We start from the raw sequence: 23,464 nt of genomic DNA on the forward strand, positions 1-23,464 counted from the left end.
AACAAGAGTTTTAATGAAATGTTTTTACTAATTTTACTTTCTTTCTCTCTTGATCTTATCTCTTAAAATCTTTTATGTTTTAATGCTTATGTTTCTTTAATGTCATATTTTAAAGTGGTTATTTTCTGACAAGGTACAGCGTCATGGAATTAAATTGATATTGGATCTATTAGATGATGGGCATACGGGCACCCTGCAGGGTGTCAAGAGGTCTGAGCCAGCTTCAGGCTGGGAGTCGACACAGAAAATCTTAAGACATAACCATTAAACAGCTTTAACACTGACTTTGCTCTTTGGTAGCATCCTTGGCGAGCACCATTACTACCTGGCTCTGGGCATCACTTTGAAACACACCCGACTTTCTGCACCAACTTTCCTGAAGGAATGAAGGAGAGGGAGGCAGAGTGCAGTTTGATTGCAGCCTAGGAATGGAAACCTACAACTTCCTGCACAGCCCAACAGAGAGCCACAGCTGCTTCCCTCTACGGGTCATGGATGTTTGTAAAGAAGAAGCGGTCACTCACAGACTCTGAAGGAGTTTGGTTCCTGCAGTGGTAGCACTGAATGTTTGTTTAATAATGTTCAAGCATGGTTGTGTGTTCCTGAATAACCCTGCTGGACAGTCACTCTGCATCATGAGTTCATAAAATAACAAAATATAACACAGACATGTGAGTGTAAAGTAAATCAGTTTATTCAGATGTTGAACAAATATTTAGATTTACAACAGGGACTGTATCTCTCTGTGGAAAGCATGGCCACACCTCCGGGTGTGGTCGCAGTGTTCAGCACTTTGACACACAAGTATCTAGCTGCAACAAGCAGGATCAAACACCTCTTTCAGGACCACGGAAAGACAAGCCACCATAGTCATAAATTCCTCAAAGTTAACTGTGCCGTCTCCATCAAGATCCCATGTTGCTATCAGCTTGTCCAGGTCTTCGTTATTCACTTTCTCCCTTTCTCCTGGCTGCAGACACAACAATGAAACAACATCAGTTGGACAATAAATGAAATATGTGCAATTAAGAACACTGAACTTTCTTTTTCTCTGGTTGAGCCAACGTTTGTAGACCTCATTGGAAAAGCAATGCCACACTTTGCTGAGCAGCAAGTACTGAATTTGTAAATGAATATAAGTCTAAAACAATAATTTATTGGTGCTGTAACCACCACGGCAGTCTGAGTAGTTATTAAAACATACCGTACCTTAAGGAAGCCCAGTTGTTCGTTCACCAAAGTCTTGACCTCGCTCTTTGACATCGTGCAACCATGATTATCCTTTTTAGCATATGAGTTGAATAATTCCATCAGACCGAATATTTTTTGAAACAATGGGCTATCCATCCTGAATAGGAAAACGGCAGACAAAAGCAGGTTGAAGAAGCAATGGACAGAGTGTAAGGCAAATGCAGACAGCTCTTTTTATACCCTTTGAAAAAACATTTGAACACCAGCCAACATTTGAATAGGGTGTTGGCTCTAACTGCACACCTGACTGTGAACCAACAGCGCTCAAATTACATTTCTGGAACAGATGAGTTTCTGTAATAAAGCAGTCGAACAACAAGTAAAGATCATTCCTCAAAACTGATTAATGATAACCGTTACAACACATGCAAAGGAATCAAACCATAGATGTCCATGAATTAAGTTATGTGTAAAAAGAAAGGCATTTCATCACAGCCAAAGTGTGACAGTTTCTCTTTGCAGCCAAAGCAGAGAAACTAGTTCATGCTTTTATCACCTGCAGAATCGATCATTGTAACATTCTTCTTTCTGGGCTTCCTGAAAAAGAACATCTCTCAGCCTCGGCTGCTCCAAAATTCATTTTAGATTTTAAAAGTTCTTTTATTGGTTTTTAAATCTCTTAACGGTCTCGCTCCTTCCTTTAGTTTTTTGAGTCTATCTTAAAAGTCATATGCAGTCGCATTATTTTTTTTTTCCAACTTTATTTGTAGAAAATTTTCAACATTTTAGACAGACAGTGTGACGTACAACATGAGGTATAAAAAAGTAGAATAGACATCAGTTGGCACATCTGAATGTTAACACCCTTCCCCACCCGCCACCCATTACAAGTCCATTCGACAACAAACAAAAAAAACAAAAAAACAAGACAAATAAACAAAAAAAAACAAGAAAAATATATATGTATAGTACAAACAGCCATGGACAAATAGCAAAATAAAATAATAATGGTAATAAATAAATGTTGCACACATCAGTCCTCCAACTCCGAGGAAAAATCTAGAGAATGTATATAGTTCAAGAAGGGATCCCAAGTAGCATGAAACAATTTCACCGAACCTCTTAATACAGTCTTATTTTTAATTGTAGATATATATATATGTGTGAGTTTGAGATAACCTCTCAGCATTTTATTCTGTTTTACTTTGCTGTATTTACTTATAGTGCAGCATCTGAGTCTCTTTTACTACAGAAGAGGATAAGGGCCATTGAAAAAAAATATTTTAATTAAGGTGAAATATGTATTTTTATTATTTCCAGATTAAAGTCAGAATTCTGACATAGTATCCGTGACATCACCAATCTCATCCTGAGCGCTGTTTTGAAGCCGGTTGCTATATTGGAAATGCTGACCTCAACCAAACTTCGTCCGAGCTAGTGTGAGGTAAAGAGGCGGGCCTTTAGCCTTTTTGCTGACAGCTACAGTGTTCCTGCCTGTCAATCAAATCAGGCATTTCCTTATTTGGGCAAAACTTTATAGTTTAATATCTTCAAAAATAACAAGTTATAAATAAATTCATCCCTCTACCGAGTGTGCCAATAGAGAAATGAGCTACACAGACCAAAACCGTTTTTGAACCAGGCTGTAAACATGTTTATTTCTGCTGTAAAGATCGTCTTCTTTGAATGGGTGCGTATGTGGTTTCCGATGCTTTTGCAGCCAGCCTCTAGTGGACACTTGATGAACTGCAGTTTTTAGCGCTCCCACATGGACTTCATATTTTAAGACCGGAGGTTGCCGCTTGGTTCTTAGCTTTGGGGGGTCTTTTTGTATGTTTAATTAATTCTACACTATTATTATTTTTATGTACAGCACTTTGTGTTACATCCTTTTGCATGAAAAGTGCTTCACAAATGAAATCACATTGATTACCCATCAGGTGTGTACTTGTTCAAACTAAACCACAAAAGCATTAAGGCTGACATTGTTCCTTTGAGAGGAAACCATAATGATCAAATGGCTGGAGGCTGAATTCCTCTGCAGGTCTTAACCAATTTCATACAATCACTGCAACTTTCCCGCAAATTTGACCAATCACCTTAACCTCAGCTCCTGCACGTCCTTGGTTTTGTCATCAATTTCACTTCCTTGTTAGCGGTTGACAAGATGAACACATGTCCGACGCGAAAAAAGCACATCTACCAACTAATATTTCCGCCGAAATTCGTTCATGTCAGTTTCCGGATGTTTTACATGAAAGCGGGGGTAAACTGTTTTGCACGGCGTGTAATATCGTGGTGGAACATAAATGTAAGTCCTCACTAGATCGGCACTTTTCAACAACAAAACACGCACAGTGAATGGGTGAAAAGCGGGGACAGCAGGCAGGACAAGTGACGATGACAACGTTGTTATTTATAGATACTCAAATACCCTTTTAGTATTAATAAGCTATAGTTGTATTTATTTACAATGTATTTTTTCTAGTACAACAGTGTTTACAAAGTAGGGGGGAAATATAAATACAAACACTGAACAAACATTTCATTTGAAAATAGCACATGTACAACATAGCATCTGTTGAAAACAGAATCTTTTCTTTGTTTAAGGAAAATTATTTGCCCAATTTGGGTTTAATGCAATTCATTCAAAAAAGGCGGGAAAGGGTCATGTTTACGACTCAGTTTGAAGTGAAATATAATATTGTTTTTAATTGTTTAACTAAATGCCAGTGCAGTATTTCACAAAGTCTGGAAGATTAAGATGGAGACTCTCTGTGATGTTACCCTGTGCGCAAATAAAATATATTTTGTTAAAATAGTTTAAATCTCAAGCATTTTTTAGTAAGGCTACCAACAACACTAAAAACAACTGCCAATAATTTAGGATATTTACTTGCCACTGAGATTTTATTTAGGAAAAAAAGCTTAAAGAAGAATAGCAACACTCACTGCAATTAAAAAAAAAAAAGCTGTCATAAAACTGACTTTTTAGGCCGCAACAATCACAGAAAAAAAAACGAAAAATGCTGGAGGGACTGATTGATAGAAATGTCGTAGAGTCGAAAGTATGATATTTGTCTTTAAAATGGAGTACAAGTCTTAAGTTCCCCCAAAAATTGTACTAAAAAATGTCCTTAAATACTGTACTCAAGTACATGGATTTTGATAGTGGGGCCAACTGACAACATTTTACAACACCCACACGTCTTCCATACTTATCAGTTGTGCAACTAAACCCCAAATGCTGTTTCATTCAGGTTCTGCACAAGAGAGCCCTCACACATTTATTTGGGGTAGCGATCTTCAGGTCTGACCAGTTTTCTCCCCTGAATTTAATGAATGACTTTGATTAAGGCCTCTTAAAGTTACATAGATGAATAAATCAAGGTTTAAAGAAAGATGTATATTTTAAATGTTTAATCTCCAGCTGGAGTTCGGCTTTCCAAATATTAGTTTCATTAAAAGATTAATTCCATTTACACCCCGTTTGGACATCTTTTCATCACTCCTTACGAACAAAACACTTCACAGGAAAGTCCATGTTGAGTAAATCCTTTAATTCAGTTGTTAAACAAATCAGTCATCACAGGGACTTGATCTCTTCGTTGGGGCCGTTGATCCCCACCTCGGGGTGTGGTCACAGAGCTCACTTGGAACAGCGGTCGTAGCAGGCGCAGGTTAGAGCAGCCACCACCACGACAAATTCCCTGAAGTCCACCTCAGAGTCTCCATTGAAATCCAGATCTTTGATCAGCTTGTCCACCTCGGCTGGGTTCTTGGCTCCCTGCGCACACAAACAAGACATTTCTATCACAGTGCAGTGTGCGATGGGGAATGTTGCTTTCGTGTCTTTTGTTTAAGTCGATTATAGTTGTGCTGTTTCAGAAATGGCTGCGACTTAGTGTTAAGGAAATGTGAAACAATGAGTCGGCATTTTTAAGATGATTTCAAATTTAATTTGACAAATTCGTCATCTGAAATATCAACATGCTGAATTTGTTGATTTATGATTAAAGTGAAAGCTTCTGCGTGCTGTGTTATCCCTCTCCTGAGCTTTACTCTACCTGAATCAGTCCTGGCATCTCCTTCTCCAGCAAAGTCTTGACCTCAGCCTTGCTTAGGGAATCTTTGCGGCCCTCAGCACCAGCGTAGGTATCAAAGGTCTTCATCAGGAGGGCCATGGCTGTCTCCAGATTGGTCATGGTTGCAGGTTGAAAAGATGGTTGGTGTTGTGAAGCGGTAGCACAGGTGAACAGAGCTGTGGATGGAGTCGGAGAGGAAGCAGGTGAAGAGTTTTTATACCATCTGAACAAAAAGAGGGTTTGTTTTATAGTATGGGCGAAGGCTTCAGCTGCGTCAACACAACCTTTGACCGACAATACACATTGTAAATGTTACAGCGTAATCCGAAGGGGTGTTCTTGTTGATTTAAGAGGAGGTCTCTTTGTTGGATTAAGGACAAAAGAGCTCAGGTACATTCACATCAGCACTTTTTTTTCCTTTTAAAGAACATGTCTTGGACTTTTTCAAACCTTTATTCAGAGGACAGGACAATGGATGCTGTGGATATGTTCAAGTTAAGCCTGTATGTTTTGTCCCTTGTCTCTTTTGTTCTCTCTGCACAGGTGAAATCACTGATTGCTAATTTGGAGCACCTGGCACTCAAAAGCCACAGTTTTGCCTCACATGGAGGGATTTTCATGCTCTCATTTCGTCTTATTCTATCTTTAGTTGATATTTGTACAATTTTTTGTTTATTTCTTGTGTATATTAATAAATCCCATGGTTTAAGGTGTTGAAGTTGTTTCCTGTGATTTTACTTGGGTCATTTCGTGGATCGTTGCTAACCCCTCAGGGCCGGCTTACGGCCAAATTCCACCAGATCCGTGTCCGGTCAGTCTCCGTCAAAGCACCAGATCTGATAGGTTTCTGTTCTACTCAATGTGTTAGCTTTCACTGGATCCACTCCGTAGTGGTTTGGCTGCGTCTCTGATCCGGCAGGTTGGAGTCCTCCGGATCAGATACTCAAGACTTCTATTTTTGCCGAATGCCGGAGCACGACGCATCAATCTCAACAGAGCAGATGGAGCGGGACAGGAAGTCAGGCACCAAACATGTTTATTAATGCTGTAAAGATTGGCTTTTTTGAATTGGTGTCTATGTGGTTTCCGGTGTTTCTGCAGCCAGCCTCAAGCGGATTCTCAATGAATTGCAGTTTATAACACTTCCGCATGGGCTTCATAGTTTGAGACCGGAGGTTGTCGCTTGGTGTTGACAGATGAGAGAGCACAGAGCCGGACCGCAGCGGATCTGAGACAGAGCGGACACAGATCTGGTGGAAGTCTCGGGTTAGCATGGGGCGTGAAGGAGTAGGGAACCTGGATCAGTCAGATTTGAGCCTGGGCTGTCCCACTGAGGTCTGTAGCCTCTGTACGTGGGGCACACAATTTAACCCTGTGAGTGGCTAGTGTGCTTAATTTCTCTCTGGTGTACACACCAAGTTTCTCCACCAACAATGTTAAATATTTGCCCAGTTGGTGATGTACGGAGCTGCTCTGGTGACATGTCTACACAAATGTCTGGACACTGTTTTATCTTGTTTCAAAAGAGCATTATGCTCTCTCAGAAAAAGGTCTATCTCTGTTAATAGATGTAAAAATATTAATCTAAGCCTCCTAAAGGACCAAGCACTTTACGTGGATGTACTTTAAATGGGGCGTGATTTTAAGATGCCAGCAGAGGGGCTTTTAAAAAGAAATTGAAAAACATTTTGTCAAAAGTCATTTAAACCCCAAAATATGTTTGAGTAGGATCCATGCTGAAAAAATATGAGACATTCAATTACATTTTTATGTTGAAGAGCTACAGTAAACTTCAGTTATATGGTGGTTCACGCTCTGAGACTTTTATTTTGAAGGGTGTCTGCAGGTTTGCATGCTGGTGTACAATTTACATGGTTGAAGGGTTGGTCTGTAGCCTTCGTTATCAGATGGCTGACTCACCAAGCGCCTGTTAGTCTAGTATTCAATGGTTCAAAAATGTCCACAGATAACTAATGCCATGCTCATGTCGGCATCAGATATATCTATGTTACAAAGGTTATGATACTACCTGTTGCACACGCTACCAAACAATTCACAGTAAAAGATACAGTCAGAGAATTTAGCACCACTGAGAGCAAACCAAAGAGGCAGGAGGAAGACAGGATTTAAAAGTTTTCAGTGCCTACTGCCTACTAAATACTGGGTCTGGATTTAGTATGTTGTATGACTGTTCTGTTGGATCTGATCTGCAGGATGGATCTGATCTGCAGGATGCTGGGCCAGACTCCAGTTTCAAAAAGCGGAAGTAAATAACAGTATTTTTTGTTTCTTTTTTTGTTTCTCTCTTCCTTTTGTTTTATATATCTTTCCATAATTTATTCTTTTTATTGGGTGGGGTAGATTTGGGGTTATGATAAAGACAGTACTGTTGTTGTACTTTAGCACTCCACTGGTGCACGCCCTCATGTTTGTTTTTCCTTTGTTTATACTGCCATGGCTTGTATGAACTGTTAAAACAAAGTCAATAAAAAGAAATGTGACATGTCACTACATGAAGCCGTCGGCCGCCACAACACTAAACCGTTGGATCGTCTTCTTACAGTAGTGAGAGCATTTTCCTCAGAAACTTTATTCTTTAACAAACCTAAGACTATAAGTCACTCAGGTAGGAGTGAGATAGTGATTGTGAAATGTGAATCCAAAATACTTCCTTGTTTGGTGCTGACGTATTGGGCTGGTGGAGCAACAGGACTTCTGACTCTCTGACACTCTCTGGTGTTGAGTCACCGTCTCCTCAGCATCCCTGATTGTGTTTACCACACACAACCACTTTTCTTTTTTATATTTAATGTAAGTTAGATTTTTGAGGATACATTTTACTAGTCACTTCTTTAGCATATTTAGCATTTTGCATATTTATTATTTCTCTGTTTGTTTGGTGTTTGGGTTACACTGTGGGACCCTGAGGTTATTTAGGTAGGTAGAAGGCCAGCATGCACCTGGGTGGACCTATGGTTTTTTACCAGAGCAAGAGAGCCAGCATGGAGCCGAGAATTTCTCAAAGAAGAAACCCAGAACCTTTGCATAGACAATGCACTTCTTGTGCCTGCGTTCACTACATCCCCACAGTGCATCAGTGACCCTTTGATTGTGTTTCATTAAACCTGGAAGGAAATGTCATTGGATCTTGAACACTCTATTTTTATTTTTAACATGCTGTTTTTGTTTGTTTCTCTCTTTCTTCTCTCTTCTTATCCCTGCAAAGTGGGAGAGCAGGGGTGCAGTTGGCCTAGCAGTTAAAGCGTGCTCATATAAGGAGGCTGTAACCGCAGGTTAGACTCCTGGCCCCGGCGTTTGCTGCATGTCTCCCCCCACTCTCTACTCCCCACTCTCTCTTTAGCTGTCCTATGAATAAAGAAAAAAGGCCCCAAAATTAAATCTTAAAAAAAATAAAGGGGGGAATGGGGGGGGTAGAGTCTACAGCCTAACTCGCCCGGGTTCAGTTCTAGTCGAAACTGGCTCCCCATCCTGGCTCTGTCTTCTGTGCTGCATGGGGACAGGTGGTACAGTAGGTAGCATCAGTGTTGTCACTACCTGGAGCTTGCATGTAGAGAGCCTGGGTCCTTTGAACGTGGCAAAGCTCGACATAGACTGTATAAATAAGGGACGTAGTATCCGTGACGTCACCCTTCTGTTTCTGAAGCGCTGTTTTGAAGCGAATCGGCAGCAGCAGCCATATTGGATATGCTGAACTCAACCTAACTGCTGTTGAGCTAGTGTGAGATAAAGAGGCTGGCTTTGAGCCTCCTAACCAACAGCTACAGTGTGCCTCTAATTATGGAAAACTCGTAATCGTAATATCTTCGAAACTGCTGAGTTATGAAAAATTCACCCCCCATACAGTGTGTGCCAAATCCAGAAATGAGCTATACAGACTAAACTCTCGAACTAAAGATAGTCTTTTTTGAACAGGTATGTCAGTGGTTTACGGTATTTCCTGAGCCAGCCTCTAGTGGACACTCAAGGAACTGCAGTTTTTAACACTTTCGCATCGCCTTTAATTCTTAAGCCAGAGGTTGCCGCTTGATCTAACTAACGGCCAAATTCTGCCAAATCCGTATCCGGTCAGTCTTCAATCTGTCAAGGCACTGTATCTGAAAGGTTTTATTCTAGTCAATGTGTTAACTTCCATTGGATCTGCTCCGTTACGTTGCGTTACGGCTGAGTCTCTGATCCGGCAGGTCGGAGCACTCCAGATCAGAGACAGGAGACTTTTATTTTTGCCGGATGCTGGAGCACGACGCATCAATCTCAGCAGAGCAGATGGAGCGGGACAGGAAGTCAGGCACTAAAACAAAATGAAAACATCCGGTTAATTTTCAGAATAAAACACCCTGTGTTATCAGCAGATCGTATTTCACTTAACTACAACAACAAACCGTCATGATGAGCGGAGCCAGGCCTGGAGTCAACAGGTCAGAGGTTTTTAGAGGACCAGAAAGACAACATGGATGAGGAGAGGAGGAGGAGAATCCTTGATTTAGTAATTACCGCGGAAAACCTTGGTCATATGACTCCAGCTGCCTGGTGGTCCTGCTCCATGATCTGTTCTGAAAACGCAACCAGTGGGTGTTGACAGACGAGAGAGCACGGAACTGGACTGGACACGGATCTGGTGGAGGTCCTGTGTGAAGGAAACATCAGTGGAGGGAGGAGCCCACTTGATAATCCCAGTGATGCGCTGCCCGTCTGTCTTTTCAATCTTAAGTTTTGGGGGACATCAGGAGCTTTTTTTAGGCTACTAAACTCATCAGTCGAGGGTGTAGTGGGTTGGGTTTCATCACTGAGCACTCATCCTTTCTTAAAGCACAAGTACCTTGTGTTTAAATAACTAACACACATGATGATGCCTGGTCTGCAGATCAGGTTTTTAGTGACTGATGTGAGGTTAAGGATAGAGAAGTTTGATCTCAGCAAAAAGCATTTACAGTAAGACTTTCTTTGTGTGCTTTGTTAGATAATGCTCACAAGGCCAGAGAGACACACTCAAACTGTCAAAGGCGCTGTTTCCACTTCCTGCCTCTGACCTATAACGCAGCAGTCCTTTGAGACCACAGTTTCCACCTGGGGTCCTCATCACGATCAGAAGTCATTGTGAAACCTGCGTCTCTACTACCGAATCAGTACTCCTCATAAAAGAGCTGCCGACATCAAAAAGGTGAAAATCAGAGAGCAGATCCGTCTGTCTGAAAGAACATGTCTTAAGATAGCGATGGATGAAAGAAACTCAGAGCATGAGGATGTAAAACACTCAGTTTTTATGAAAATATGAAATATTGACAGTCACATTGTTTGTACATGTAAAGGGAAGTCATCTTATTTACAGTATGTACATGTTTAAAGCACAGAAACATAAATACTTCATCCACTTTCTTTGTTCTGCATGCGCTCAAAGTAGTCAAAGGATTCGTACACGGGCACCTGGCACTGGAACAGACAGAGACAGAGATCATTATTACAAACATGCATCACACCGTGTAAGAACTAAATGCAGCAAAGAACTAAATAAACATGTTTCAATGGAGGGATTAATATCAAAGAGACTGAGGGTTTAATAAACTCAAACATGACCTTTGCTAAGTGTTTAAGAGAATCTGCGTAGGTGTGAGCCACAGGCACTATTAGTCAGACACAGGAAGTCAGTTATTTCATAATAATGTCTCAATGCTGGAAGATTGTGCGCTGCAGCTGCTGACGTCTGGACATCATGCAACAACTAGAGTGGACAAACATGAGTTAATTTAATCCTCCCAGAGATTGGAGTTTGCAGCTCTGCACCATATAGAGTGTAGTACCCACATAATTGAACACAGAGCTGTTATTTATTGAATGTTTTAGGAGTTTTGCAAATTACTTAATACTTCCTGATTTCAGTGCATTTATATAATACATGAAGGGAACTATTTCGTAAAGATTTTGCACATCTGTCTTCCTCTATTTCCTGCATGCTGAAATGTCCCCAAACTAGCAGTTATACTCTCTTTTGCAGAAGAAGAATACTTTTAACTCTACAGCAACACACTAAATCATGCCTTTTAATGGAGTTAAATTCTCTTAACCCTTGTTTTCCTTATAAATATATTTAACTTCCAACACACTGACACTAAAAAGAAGTAAGTGCGCCCTGCATCATAAAAGAGCATGAATGTAGTGGTTTTGTTGGAAATAGCTGATATCACAGAAGCTCTAATTCAGTATCTTTCATCATGTACTGAACATTATTTATTAAATGTAAAAACTTCATTAAAAAACTTTCCAGAGGCAGATAGAACTGATCACCTAAAATGACACCACCCTCTCTTTTGTAGGAAATCAGAGTTACATGGGCTTATTTCATGCCATTAACCACACGTCACCCACTCTACCTTCCGCTTCACTTCACACACAACATATTACCCTATGATAAAACACAGCTGTGGAGAAAGTTTGGAAAGTTTGAGACGGTTGATAAAGAGTTGATAAGATTCAGACTCACCCACTGAGAGGAGCCTCTGGAGGAGCTGGTGCTGTGTTTGTCCATCTCTGCCATCTCAGAGTCCGTGTGTGGAACCTCGTAGATCACTCTGGCCGCTCTCGCTGCACACATGGACGAAACAAAGACACGGAAGAGATAAGAGGGTTATTTTAGAAAACACTGAGCAGAGGAATAGTCATAGTTACTTGTGATGGTTAACCTACTGTAAATGTTATTAATGTTGGGTATCTGGGTAGCGGCTGTTTGTTATGTAACCACTTGCACTGGATATTTCTCTCATGTTCTTTGTGGTGATATAGAATTAGAATTATATTTGCCTTGTATACGAGTGTTATAAAGGTATGTGAGTAATCGCAATGCACTGATCCATCTGTGCAAAATTATTATTCATTACTTTTTATTATTTTTGTCGATGGCTTTGTTTCTTCTTTTTTTATATATGAACATATGTTTTTTCTAAATTGTATTTTTTCTTCTGATTTTTGTGTTCTTCTGTGTGTTACCGGTTTTGAAAACATTAAGAAGTGAATTATAAAAAATCTTGAAGTGAATGAGACGCCAGTTGAAGGAAGCTAATGGCCAAATCCGTATCCGATGCATCACGGCACTGGTTTCTATTCTAGTCAATCTGTTAACTTCCACTGGATCTGCTCCGTTGCGTTCCGGCTGCGTATCTGATCCGGCAGGTCGGAGCCCTCCGGATCAGATACACAAAACTTCTATTTTTGCCGGATGCCGGAGCACGACGCATCAATCTCAAGAGAGCAGATGGAGCGGGACAGGAAGTCAGGCACCAAAACAAAATGAAAACATCCGGTTAATTTTCAGAATAAAACACTCTGCGTTATCAGCAGATTGTATTTCACTTAACTACAACAACAAACAATCATGATGAGTGGAGCCAGGCCTGGAGTCAACAGGTAAGAGGTTTTCAGAGGACCAGAAAGACAACATGGATGAGGAGAGGAGGAGGAGAATCCTTGATTCAGTGATTACAGCAGGAAACCTCGGTCACATGACTAATGTTGGACTAATGTTGTGTTTAGGGACTATTGTGTTGTTTGTTGTCTAATTTTTTGTGTTCTGTTGGATGTGTTTTGCTTGTTATTTGTTTTATGTTTGGCCCCGTTACCAAAGCTTTTGGATGCTTATCTGTGATGTCCTTTTCATGCATCTTTGTTTTTCTATTGAATTTACTGCAATTAATTTGTTTGATTGTGTTTCTTGACGTATGAAATTAATGAAATCAAACCATCCGTGCACAAAACTAATTTCAGTGTCACCTGACGTATGTGAGGGGGGCCGTGATTGGATGCATGATGGGCTGCTGGCTGTATCAGATCTAAACTAGTATTAGTGAAATGTCGACTAGTGATTACAGAGAAGTAACGTCAATATGCGAGATAAGGGGCGTCCTGTTTGGATCAAACCCCAGTCAGTCTCAATGTGTTTTCCACACTGTGGATTACAGCAGAAAACCTTTATTAATACTATTATCCTGAACAGAACTAGGTAGTACATTTATTAACATATTTCACTTGTATTTTAAGCCATATGTTCTTTAGAAGTGATGCCTTATCATTTTAGGATGACACCTTTGTGACGACCGTAGTGCTCAATTCTCAGTCCTCTATATTTATCTCTACTTGACATATTTCATGTCAGGTCTTTGGGATACTGCTACTGCTATCTAACACCATCTCAGAGTTATTTTTGCAAAGTGTGGCAAATGTCATGTGTTTCCTGAGTAGAAATCAAACGTAAAGTGAGCAATAGGAGGGTTCAGAAAAAATAAATGGGACGTGTTGGTGAGTCAACTCCTCAGATATAACAGTCAGGAGGAGTTTGTGAGTGTGTTCTTCACTGATAAGTCGTTCTTAAGCTGAGAAAATGTTCTTTTCTTAGCACATTATGTTGATTTTTTATTGTAATATTTACACTGTTTCCATAGAGCATGCAAACTGAGCGACGTCATTAACAAGTCAGCTAGATTACAGTGTTTTCTACAGAAGTGTCCTAATTCCCCCGAAGGTGATGCAACACGCTATTTGGACTCTGACCCTGTTTTTATTTTCTTGTCTTGACGAGGAGAAGTTCAGATGAACTCATTTCACACCAAAACCAAAAGAAAGTTGCAACTGGCTCACATCACCAATGTGGTTTATTTAGACGACGTTATGGTAGTGCATATTTGGCGGATGCAGCGTGGACAGCGAGTGCCAGATATCTGACGCTCGCATGCTGTCATGAAACGCAATAACAACATTTGTATAAGGACACACTGCTGTTTCTTTTTCCATTTTTCAAGTGATGTGAACATGAAAAACAACTTTATTGACTTCAAGAGAACTCGGGGGGAAAAAAAGGGGAAAGTATCTGCATAGCAAGATTGGGAAGCACGCGTTTATGTATTATTTTTTCTAACGAACAGTTGAATTGAAGAAAGCTTCACATTGAGTTTTGGAGGCTCAATTGGTAGGATGGCAATTTGATCCAAGATGGCGACCTCTGTTTTGTTGTTCAGTTTGCAAACACAGGGTCTTGTATTGTTTGTTTACATTGCATGTCTCTACATTAGTGCTCTAGATTTTTTTCTTTGCTGATCATCTTGCAATTTTTTAAAATTAAACTTTTACGCCTTTATTCTGGAGATTAATCAAGGATTGTAGCCTCTGTACATGGAGCGCACTATTGAATCACCGAAACAAACCAGCACACCCTATCTTGATCATTCTTTATTTACTTTTGTTTAATAGCTTCCCCCTTTTCTATTCTTTTTCTGTGTTCATCATTGCATAAACCTACATGGCATTCGTTCTGACTCTGGTCTATTTTTTGTGTACCTTGTTTCCTTTTCAGAGTGCAGATGCAGAGGAGACTGATGAGGAGCACGAGAGCCAACACAGCCAGAGAAATGATGACAGGAGTTGTTGGAAAACTGTCGGTGGCACTTCCAGGTCGATCAGCTTAAAAATAATTTACAAAACAAATTACAAAAAGAAGGTTTTGGTCAAACCTTCAATCACAACTGTGAAGCAACTGATGTCTTACTTGTTGAGTAGACAGTTGTGTTTTCTTCATCTGTAACTGTGATTACAGTACCACTTCCGTTGAACTGAGCATAAGCTGGTATTTCCACAGTCAGCTTGCAGGTGTATCTTCCTGAGTTGGCTTTGGTGATGTTTGGAAAGGTCAAGTGTGAGCAGCCAGATGGCACCTTTTGCTGAGTTTCTTTTGTGCCATTCTCTGAGTTGAAAACCTGTCTCTTAACCTCAGTTTGTTTTTTCTGCCAGTTAATTGTCACTCTATCAAAATCTCCTTCCCAGCAGCAGCTGATGTTCACGTCCCCCCCCTCCATGACATAGACATCTGGAGTCTGGGTCACAACAGGAGTCCCTGATGAAACACCTATGAGGAGACAGAATGATGCAGGTTTATTTCCATTGAGCGTTTGATCTGATTCAGATGAAGCTAAACTGAAGGAGCAGTGTACATCATGCAAAAAGGAGGCACTTTGGCGATACATATGCTTGATTTAAATATAAAAAGGGCAACTTCATGTCAACCAACAAATAAGCACCCTTAGTCCTTTTACCAGAGTTCCAGTTTTTAATAATTTAACAAAAGGGTGTGGTTGTCATCACTTTTACATTTTGTTATAATTAAAACTAAGTTACGGTTATTAATCTGCTCTGGGTGCTCGTCCATGTGCAGCCCCCTCGTGGATATTGGACCCTGTCCGTGCATGTTTGGCTGAAGGTCGGCTTATTAGAGTCAACCACCAAATAAGCACCCTTAGTCACTTTACCAGAGTTCCAGTTTTTAAATCATTCAACAAAAGGGTGTGGTTGTAATCATCTTTAAATGTTGTTATTGTGTAAAACGAAGTTATGGTAATCAATCTGCTTGGGACGCTCGTCCGTGTGCAGCCCCCTCACTGACATCGCTCCTGTAGCGCGTGTTCGTAGGACCCTGTTTGTCCATGTTCGACTGAACGTCAGCCTGTGACAGTCAACCACCAAATAAATACCCTTAGTCATTTTACCAGAGTTCCAGTTTTTATATAATTTTGAAAAAGGGTGTGGTTGTCATCACCTTTGAATTTTATTATTGTTGTGTGTGTTTGTAGGACCCTGTTTGTGCATGTTCGAGTTAATAATGTCGTCCTGTGAGAGTGAAAAACTTTACTTCTTTTTCCAGGATGAATAAATAGAAGGGAAGCTGTAGAATAAAGAATAAAGTTGTTGATATATACAGAGTTGTACTAAAGTTGATAACTTTTTCATGACTTGAGTCTACGGTTAGCTTAAATGAAGGGGAAGGTCAGAAAAGCAGTCAGCCTTCTACACTAAAATGAGGAACATGGAGCATCTTGTGAAGTTCAACATCAGCACCATGTTGTCATAAGAATCAGGACTCTGGTTAGAGACTTATCGTCAGCCTGTGCAAACATTTGTCCTCTACTGCTGACTTCACAAAGTGATCCAGGTTCCTTGTTTTAATCAACAACACTAACATAACATAAAAACATTCATGTGCAATACTGGTTACTTGCTTTTATTGTATATTTGTTGTTTGTGTATATTGTTCTATCTGTTTCTATTTATTATTCTGTTACATGCACCTACAAGAGCAGCGCTTCTAATGTCATTGCACCCTATACGATGACATATGAAGGCTTGTCTATTCTAATTCTAGTGCAGGCGGCTGGCTATCTCTTTTTCTATTCACCTAAAGGTTAACAATTGTCAGTATTTATACTTCCTCATTAATAACAACTTAATTCTCGTAAATTAACAATTTTTTTCATAAATGTACAAATTTAATTTTATTATTTACGAGCTAATTCTCAAAAGTGAGCGACTTTTTTCTCTTACGACTCGACTCTTGTAACAACTTTATTCTCGTATTATTTTGACTTTATTCTCCAAATGTCACATTTTTTTCACCCTTAATGTGGCCATTATCCTCTGTGCTAGTTTTTGGCTTATGTACAATTTTTGTGTTCAGGACAATTAAATATAAACGCTGAAAATGTTTATCTAGAACTACGAAATATTCCAAATGTTAACGTTAGCATCCTATCAGCATTTTAGCATATACTCCACACTAAGTTAAGTGAACTTAATGGCATTGATTTAATTTAGAGATCAGAATTATGTTTTTGTATAAGCAGAAAATTACTTTACAAAAAAAAAAAAAATTGGACACATTTATGCATTCAAAAGATTTAAACTAGCATGTAATTAGCAGGTTATCATATACTCCCATTGCTAACATTATTCTATGAGTTTTGAGATTTACAAACATGTAATCTCCAGGTAATGGCTTGCCGGCACTTTAGGTGCTACTAAGGTAGCAAGTCGGGCTTCCGTACAATTTCCATTTCTGCCACATTTACCAGTTTAATGACTGTAACCATTAAAAAAGTGTTGGTTTAATATTATCAATATATACAAGGTCCAAATGTTAGCATGTAATCAGAATTTAGCTTAACTTAAATTACATTAAATACAATAATTGTACGCATGGCCATTTTTGGCTTCCATGCAATTTCCAGTCTTTCTTACGCATATTTATTCACAATACAGACATCCTTGTAAAAATGTTGGTTTGATTTTAAAAATATCTGAAGTCTGATTATTCACAAATAGTAAGCAGTTATATACACCTTGATTAGTATTTGCTAACATAATAATATATTTTCTATGTAGTATAATTATCTACTCGCAGTACCAGAAAATTGCATCACAAAATGTCATAAGCGTGGCTGTTGTTGCTCTTTTTAACATTTGCACATGTCTGTTTAAATCATTAGATATTGTGAATGTTTGTAGCATATCAGCATGTTATCAGCAGGTTAGCATACACTCTTTAATGCTTACATGATCATACAGTGTTAAAGAACTGACTTATAAAAAAAATGTTAGCATGGCCGTTCTTGGCTTCTGTTCAACTTTCGGTTTCTGACCAACACAGTTGAACTAGTTTGTACTAATAATAATTATACAATGAATAATATTGTTGTTATGTGTGTGATGATAAGTTGTTGTTCTTTTACTTACTCCATGAAGAGAGGGCACAGAAAGAAGCGAGCAGCAGACTGCTGAGGAGAAACTTCATCTTTTCACACTGATTCACAGATGACTGCCGACACTCGTCTTTACAGCAGCTCTAAGTCCTTCCCCCAACACACACACACACACACACACACACACACACACACACACACACACACACACACACACACACACATACTCTGGGCATCACCTTTCTTTTTTGTGTTCCTCTTTGTATTTTGCAACAAGGTGTGAAAACCACATGGTGTGTTCCTTCCTCCTACAGGTTCTGGCAGCTTCAGCTCTGTGAGACAGAATCTTCTCCTTTCCCGCACTGCTTCATCTGTTTTTATCTCAAACTCAAAAATGATGAAGGATCGCCAACAAAAGAGATGATACAGATGCAGTTGGATCTGTTTTTGCACCGAGGGTTTGAATTTGTATGATAGTGTTGATGGTGTTGTTTTGAATCATTACATTGAATGAATGAGCTTGTTTATAAGTTGGTGGCAGTATCATAGAAGAAGTGTTCGTTTCTATTGCAGTTTCTTTTTTAAAAACTACCACCAGGAGCCCCCAAAGTCTGAACTTGAGGCCCTGAACTCACCTCCTGCTACAGAAGCTTCAGAGAGTTTAAAGGAGGGGTCTCGGACACTATGAATAAGGTGCTCTGATGGTTATTTTGGAGCTGCAGGGGTGTGTGCAAGATATTACCTGGGGTTGTTTCATCCCCCTGAAATCTGACCGGCCAACCTAACATGCTTTTGTGTTCTTAAAGATTATTTTTTAGCTATTTGCCTTTTTTATTTGATAGAACCGATTGAGAGAGAGAGACAAGAAATGGAACCCACCCAAGCACTATTGGGCCTCCGCATATGGGATGTCGGCTTGACCAAGTGAGCCAAACCAAGGCCCTGCCACCCTAAAATCCTCCACTGTGATTGGCTTTTTGCCTAGTTAACCCAGGTTGGGACTCTTGTTTGAATTATCTTTATGGACTAGTGTAAAACCATCAGCTGTATAGATTGATGGCCGACACAACGACGTAATTACAACAAAATACTATGTATACATTTCTGCTTCAACAACTACATCCAGACTTTACCAAACTACATACCACATGACCCCCTCCCCAAAAGTGAAGCCAAAATACATGGAAATGGTCCTACTGACTTGCTGCAGTAGAAGAAGTCATAAACTCCGCCTCCACCATGTTGGGTCAAATGATTGTTTCTCAAAAATGTTTTCTGTCTTTATAGTTAGCTCTTATCATGATGATTTATGTCTCAGTGTTGTTTTTCTGAAAGGTTTATTTTAATTGGTTACTTGATGTAATTAAAAGTTTCATAACACTATGACTGGCAGCTCTTTTGACCAATGAGGCTCCTGCAGAGCTGTGTGCACCATTTAAGCAGAGTAGAGGAGGAACACTAAAGGCGCTTTTTGACCGCAGGAATTTCCCCCTCGGACCTATGGACTTTTTTTGAGCAGGAACCAGGGTCTAAATTTAGTTCCTGTGTGGTTAATCTCACACTGAAAAGCCCCTGCTCAGGAGGTACTACTTTCCTAAGGTACAGAAACTTTTGGGCGCGGGTCCTGCAGTGCTGAACGTTCCTGATTGGTTGAGTACCCTCAGTGTTTTTATTTCACTCTCTATCCACAATAACATCACACACACCTGTGATTCACTTGGTTTAATAACTCCTGAACATTGATCTTCTCTGAGCCTGATAGTGTGAATGCATCTCTGTCAGCTCCCGGTGTTACAGTCTGAATAGTGACCCTGTAAACTGGAGACCTTCAGCTGAATGTGTCAGTGTTTGTGGAGTTTACAACAGCTATTGAAACACAGAAGTAGTCCTCTGGAATGCATCCTAGTTTAGTTTTTATTCAAATGTCCAAATATCCTCATCAGATATTGAATGATCATCTAAAGACGTTTGTGAGGGATGCATCCGGCTGAAAGTCTCCAGTTAACAGGGTCGCTCTTTAAACTGAAACACCGGTCGATCTCATACTTTTAAAATCCTTCTTCCTCCTTAAAGACGAGCCACTTGCACTTGTCGGACAGGTTTTATTTGAATAACTTTTTAATAGCAAAGAGGTCAAATAATCCAATATATCAGGAAAAAGCAAATATGAGGATGAAAGATACATCCCCTTTTTTTAGAGCATACATTCATGCATCAAGAATTCAAACTGTGCTTTGTCTACATTTAAATAAAACAGATGACAATGATTCTCACCGCTCATAAAGAAGTTACACATGCAGGTATACATCCTGACAAACATCACCTGAGCTTTAAACATACAGGAGTCTCCCACACAGACATGGAAGAGTTTGCCGGATGAGATTGTGCGCTTAATAGAAAATGATCCTTACATCCTTCACGGTCTTTTCAAATCTATTCTTATTTTGTCTCTATTTTCTATTCTACATCGCCTCCTTCTGCTTGTACTTCTCTCTCTTCTCCTTCCCCCTCTTCTTCTGTTCCTTGGGCTGAAGGGATTGTATTTCCAGGAGCTCCTGAAACATGAAGACACTTGAAGTAAAATAAAGCATCATGTGGTGACTTTCAAGTACAGAGATAGTTATTGTACCTGGTGCTTGTTGCAGAGCTTTGGTTCCCCACTTGTTGATGAGGAAGAAGGATAAGATAAGAGCCAGGAGGGGCAGACATCGCAGGAGATGAATCCACTCAATCCCACTGTGATCATCTGAAAACCACAGAGAAAAAGAAACCAATGTTCATGTGATTTACTCAACAGATCACACAACTGCTGTCTTCTGTTTCTGCTTGTCTTATAACTGGCGCTTAGTTAAATACAAAAACCCGACATGGTGTACATTCTGTCTGTTCTGTGCTACTGTAGAAACATGGCGGTGCAAGATGGCAGCCTCCGAGTGGGGGACCCGCTCCGATATAGATATAAAAGACTCAAACTAAAATACTTTTTATATTCAGGTGATTAAAACAAACTTATGAATATTTTATTCCATTTCTACCAAGTCTGTTCTGATAAATGATGGTGAATGCTAAAATCTGTGCCTTTAATTGCTACAAACTGCACCTTTAAATACTACACACTGCACCTTTAAATGTTACACACTGTACCTTTAAATACTACACACTGTACCTTTAAATACTACACACTGTACCTTTAAATATTACACACTGTACCTTTAAATACTACACACTTTATCTTTAAATGCTACAAACTTTACCTTTAAATGCTACAAACTGTACCTTTAAATGTTACACACTGTACCTTTAAATACTACACACTGTACCTTTAAATGCTGCACACTGTACCTTTAAATACTACACACTGTACCTTTAAATACTACACACTGTACCTTTAAATACTACACACTGTACCTTTAAATGCTACAAACTGTACCTTTAAATGCTACAAACTGTACCTTTAAATGCTACACACTGCAACTTTAAATACTACACACTGCAACTTTATATACTACACACTGTACCTTTAAATGTTACACACTGTACCTTTGAATGCTACACACTGTACCTTTAAATACTACACTGCAATACTTCATATACTTATTTAAGCCATGTGACCATTAGCTTCCTCAAGTTCTCTTTTAATAAACTAATTCAACTATACCTTCTGCTGCCTTGTCAGTTATGCCTTCTCTGGATGTAACTGTGATTACAGTACCACTTCCGTTGACCTGAGCATAACTTGGTATATCCACAGTCAGCGTGCAGGTGTATCTTCCTGAGTTGGCTTTCATGATGTTTGGAAAGGTCAAGTGTGAGCAGCCAGATGTCACCTCTTGCTGAGATTCTTTTGTACCATACATGAAGTTGAAAACCTCACTCTTAATATCAGTTTGTTTTTTCTGCCAGTTAATTGTCCCTCTTTCAAAATCTCCTTTCCAGCAGCAGGTGATCTTCACGTCCTCCCCCTCCATTACAGAGACATCTGGAGCCTGGGTCACCACAAGAGTCCCTGATGAAACACCTATGAGGAGACACAGACAAAGATGTGAAGGTTAGTTCAGCAGGATTGTACAACTGGAGCTGTAATGTTTAAGACAACTGGTGTTATGGGTTGAAGTAGGCATTTTAAATAAACTATTAAAGGAACGTATGAAAGAAATGTTAGTTTGAGACCCTCTGTGATTTTCAAACAGGATTACATAGGTAACATAATATTACGTTGTCAACATGACATGCCTTAGCCACTCTCTCACTTGTCATACACGAGTTCCTCCATCTTATCACTTCCTTAATCACACACGAAACAACAGCAGGTCGATTAGCCCCAAAATGTCTCTCCCTAAATTCAGAACTAAAAAAAAGAACAGTAATAAATACTCAACTTGTTCTGATTGTAATACTTCATATACTTATTTAAGCCATGTGACCATTAGCTTCCTCAAGTTCTCTTTTAATAAACTAATTCAACTATACCTTCTGTTGAGTAGTCAGTTGTGTTTTCTTTGTCTGTAACTGTGATTACAGTGCCACTTCCGTTGACCTGAGCATAACTTGGTATAACCACAGTCAGCTTGCAGGTGTATCTTCCTGAGTTGGCTTTCGTGATGTTTGGAAAGGTCAAGTGTGAGCAGCCAGATGTCACCTTTTGCTGAGATTCTTTTGTACCATTCTCTGAGTTGAAAACCTCACTCTTAACCTTAGTTTGTTTTTTCTGCCAGTTAATTATCACTCTATCAAAATCTCCTTCCCAGCAGCAGCTGATGTTCACGTCCTCCCCCTCCATGACAGAGACATCTGGAATCTGGGTCACAATCAGAGTCCCTGACGAAACACCTATGAGGAGACACAGACAAAGATGTGAAGGTTAGTTCAGCAGGATTGTACAACTATGGGTTGAAGTAGGCATTTTAAATAAACTATTAAAGGAACGTATGAAAGAAATGTTAGTTTGAGACCCTCTGTGATTTTCAAACAGGATTACATAGGTAACATAATATTACGTTGTCAACATGACATGCCTTAGCCACTCTCTCACTTGTCATACACGAGTTCCTCCATCTTATCACTTCCTTAATCACACACGAAACAACAGCAGGTCGATTAGCCCCAAAATGTCTCTCCCTAACTTCAGAATGAAAAAAAAGAACAGTATTAAATACTCATCTTGTTCTTATTGCAATACTTTATACATTATTTAAGCCATGTGACCATCAGCTTCCTCAAGTTCTCTTTTAATAAACTAATTCAGCAATATTCAGATAAAATGCTGAATAAAGAGCTTAATTTTGCAGGTTGAGTGAATATTTACTTACTCCAAGATGAGTGGACGTGTAGAAATGCAAGGAACAGCCAGCTCAGTCCAAGCTTCATGTTGTATCATACCTCTCAATACTGACTGTCTTCTCTTTGATGCCAAACCCCTCACTGCAAACACCCGAAACGGAAACGCCTTTTCTCTTTTTAGACTTTTTAAAGACATCAACCAATAAACAAATAAACAAATAAACAAATTAACAATTTTGAAAAAGAATGAACACCATCTGTAGCTTCCCCTCAGGACAAGTTGGACGCAGTTGAAGCTTTTATTTCACACGTGGACACAATATAAATGAGTTCTTTGACGTAACACTTTCTTTTAATTTGATATATTTAGCACTGTGCTTA

At 39.5% G+C, this 23,464-nt stretch overlaps 3 protein-coding genes and 1 long non-coding RNA gene across 12 annotated transcripts; all 4 read right to left on the reverse strand.

The window, feature by feature from the left end:
- Positions 1-672: 672 nt before the first annotated feature.
- On the reverse strand, positions 673-3,377 carry LOC117807553. Of its 3 annotated transcripts, none has more exons than XR_004629997.1 (3): positions 3,291-3,377; positions 1,210-1,348; positions 673-970 (listed from the first exon to the last, which is right to left on the reverse strand). It is a non-coding gene; the product is annotated as an uncharacterized LOC117807553 (long non-coding RNA). The 3 variants fall into 3 exon arrangements; XR_004629996.1 differs by lacking the exon at positions 3,291-3,377 and adding an exon at positions 1,748-1,856; XR_004629995.1 differs by lacking the exon at positions 3,291-3,377 and having other exon boundaries at positions 1,210-1,414.
- A 1,353-nt stretch (positions 3,378-4,730) lies between these two features.
- Positions 4,731-9,822, reverse strand: LOC117807194 (protein S100-P-like). 6 transcript variants are annotated; one of them, XM_034676301.1, is made up of 3 exons: positions 9,789-9,822; positions 5,259-5,452; positions 4,731-4,978 (listed from the first exon to the last, which is right to left on the reverse strand). In XM_034676301.1, the coding sequence occupies exons 1-3, from the start codon at positions 9,805-9,807 to the stop codon at positions 4,841-4,843; spliced, it is 351 nt and encodes a 116-aa protein (XP_034532192.1). In that variant the 5' UTR covers positions 9,808-9,822; the 3' UTR covers positions 4,731-4,840. The 6 variants fall into 6 exon arrangements, with proteins under 6 accessions (XP_034532192.1, XP_034532193.1, XP_034532198.1 ...); XM_034676302.1 differs by lacking the exon at positions 9,789-9,822 and adding an exon at positions 8,832-8,859; XM_034676307.1 differs by lacking the exon at positions 9,789-9,822 and adding an exon at positions 6,015-6,033.
- A 710-nt stretch (positions 9,823-10,532) lies between these two features.
- Positions 10,533-17,954, reverse strand: LOC117807193. The gene is made up of 5 exons (XM_034676300.1): positions 17,838-17,954; positions 14,824-15,180; positions 14,616-14,738; positions 11,773-11,873; positions 10,533-10,724 (listed from the first exon to the last, which is right to left on the reverse strand). The coding sequence occupies exons 1-5, from the start codon at positions 17,893-17,895 to the stop codon at positions 10,659-10,661; spliced, it is 705 nt and encodes a 234-aa protein (XP_034532191.1). The 5' UTR covers positions 17,896-17,954; the 3' UTR covers positions 10,533-10,658.
- A 1,923-nt stretch (positions 17,955-19,877) lies between these two features.
- LOC117807191 lies at positions 19,878-23,464 on the reverse strand. 2 transcript variants are annotated; one of them, XM_034676298.1, is made up of 7 exons: positions 23,338-23,464; positions 23,113-23,224; positions 22,836-22,925; positions 22,274-22,633; positions 21,462-21,821; positions 20,433-20,549; positions 19,878-20,358 (listed from the first exon to the last, which is right to left on the reverse strand). In XM_034676298.1, the coding sequence occupies exons 2-7, from the start codon at positions 23,168-23,170 to the stop codon at positions 20,261-20,263; spliced, it is 1,083 nt and encodes a 360-aa protein (XP_034532189.1). In that variant the 5' UTR covers positions 23,171-23,224; positions 23,338-23,464; the 3' UTR covers positions 19,878-20,260. The 2 variants fall into 2 exon arrangements, with proteins under 2 accessions (XP_034532189.1, XP_034532190.1); XM_034676299.1 differs by lacking the exon at positions 22,836-22,925 and having other exon boundaries at positions 23,113-23,464.

The sequence above is a fragment of the Notolabrus celidotus genome, chromosome 23 (genome assembly GCF_009762535.1).
Source record: "Notolabrus celidotus isolate fNotCel1 chromosome 23, fNotCel1.pri, whole genome shotgun sequence".
Taxonomy (NCBI): Eukaryota; Metazoa; Chordata; class Actinopteri; order Labriformes; family Labridae; genus Notolabrus; species Notolabrus celidotus.